General features: G+C 41.9%; 1 protein-coding gene across 1 annotated transcript; it reads right to left on the reverse strand.

The window, feature by feature from the left end:
• Nucleotides 1-332: 332 nt before the first annotated feature.
• Nucleotides 333-636, reverse strand: PPTG_24694 (hypothetical protein; the record flags this gene model as incomplete). The annotated part of the gene is made up of 1 exon (XM_008918249.1): nt 333-636. A coding segment is annotated over one exon (304 nt), but the record flags the coding sequence as incomplete, so codon positions are not given.
• Nucleotides 637-1,576: the final 940 nt, after the last annotated feature.

The raw sequence follows: 1,576 nt of genomic DNA on the forward strand, positions 1-1,576 counted from the left end.
TCCATAATCCAGTACTAGGGTACTGGATTTTGGAAAGACCGACACAGAATTTATTGTACTGTTACCAGTACATACTAAGTGCGGGCGAACTTAGTTTTTTGAAATTATTGTGTTGTAAATTGCGATTTCGATTATATCTAGACTAGACTCGCGCTACAACTCGTTGACTGCGGCGCGTTGGCTGTTTGGACGCCTTCTTTCTCTTGTTGGCTGGTACAGCCATACGAAGTCAATTGTGTCCAGTTCAAAGTCGATCTTCATCTTCCAGGGTAAATTTTTCGCTGGTTCCCATGTTAGTTCTCTGTAGCCAACCCATTGCACTAAATATAATTCTAAGTTGTGCACCCATCGCATCGCGTAGAGTCGCTCAATGTCGTAGAGCTCCCTGCTTCATCCCCGTCGAGCTCGAGTGCCATTAAAAAGACCCGTTCCTCGATGGACTTCCACGTTACTTGTTCTAACTTCTTCGTTGCTTGGCGGTTTTGTTGGGAGGTTGATGTTTTCTTCAGCTGATAGAAGGAGCCGTCTATCATGCGCTTGAAGTTCCTGGCATGTTTCTTGCGCTTGTTGTGTGGCGGCATCGTGCCAATTGCCAAGAGACTGCTGCGGTTCGCATTATAAGAGATCACGACCATCAGAACTCTAATATTAGAAGAAAAAAAAACAATGTCAGTTTTTGCAAAATGATTTTTGTTATGTATATTTCTGATATTTAAGTTTGAGATAATTTCAATGAGATGTAAAATTTGCTTTATATAAGAATTAATCAGGTGACTACCTTCGAGGCGACACAGGAGATAATTAACTTGTCCTCGAATTCTGCGAATTCTTCCTTCTTTTTTGGGGATCTACATTTGAAATAAGCGACTACTGAGGTGCTCAACTCCGACTCATTTGAGATATCGATGATCTTCGGGTCATTGATCTAATTATAAATGCATAATAAGCGTTCGAAGTGATTAATGCCATTTCCACGTTGAAAAATTTAACATAAGAGATGGTGCCTAGCGTCGACATTTCCACGACGTCGAGATCATGTTAAACTTTTTATTCTTTTACTTTTTCGCCGGAAAAATACTCTTGTAAGCATTTGATACGGGCACTGGTTCAGTGCGAACTTAGTAGGGTACTGTTTTTTTAATTACTGCAAACCCAGGGCAGATGTACTGGAATTGACACTGTTGGTTTGAAATGTTTTTTGAAAATCATCAAAATCCAGTACCCTAGTACTGGATTATGGAAATTCCTCTAGGTAAGTCCGTCCAAGTCGTCATTGACAAGGAGTGGACAAGGGGTTGCACGACAGGCCGGAAATGTGTGGTAGAGCTTGTGGTTGCAGGAATTTCTGTCTACCACAGCCTTCACAGGATGCACTACAAGCTCCTCACTATTTGGAATGAGGACTCGGCATTCGCAGTTGGAGGTAGCGCCAACTTGACCAAGGCCGCGTGGACGCGGAATGACGAACTTATTTTCCACGTCGAAGGACATGGCGGTAAGTATGTGCTTGTATTAAATTTATTTACTGTAGCACTCATAAACGTTTTCTCTATCTATGTTGTGATAGCTTATCAGG

The sequence above is a fragment of the Phytophthora parasitica genome (genome assembly GCF_000247585.1).
Source record: "Phytophthora parasitica INRA-310 unplaced genomic scaffold supercont2.164, whole genome shotgun sequence".
In the NCBI taxonomy this organism is placed as follows: domain Eukaryota; phylum Oomycota; class Peronosporomycetes; order Peronosporales; family Peronosporaceae; genus Phytophthora; species Phytophthora nicotianae.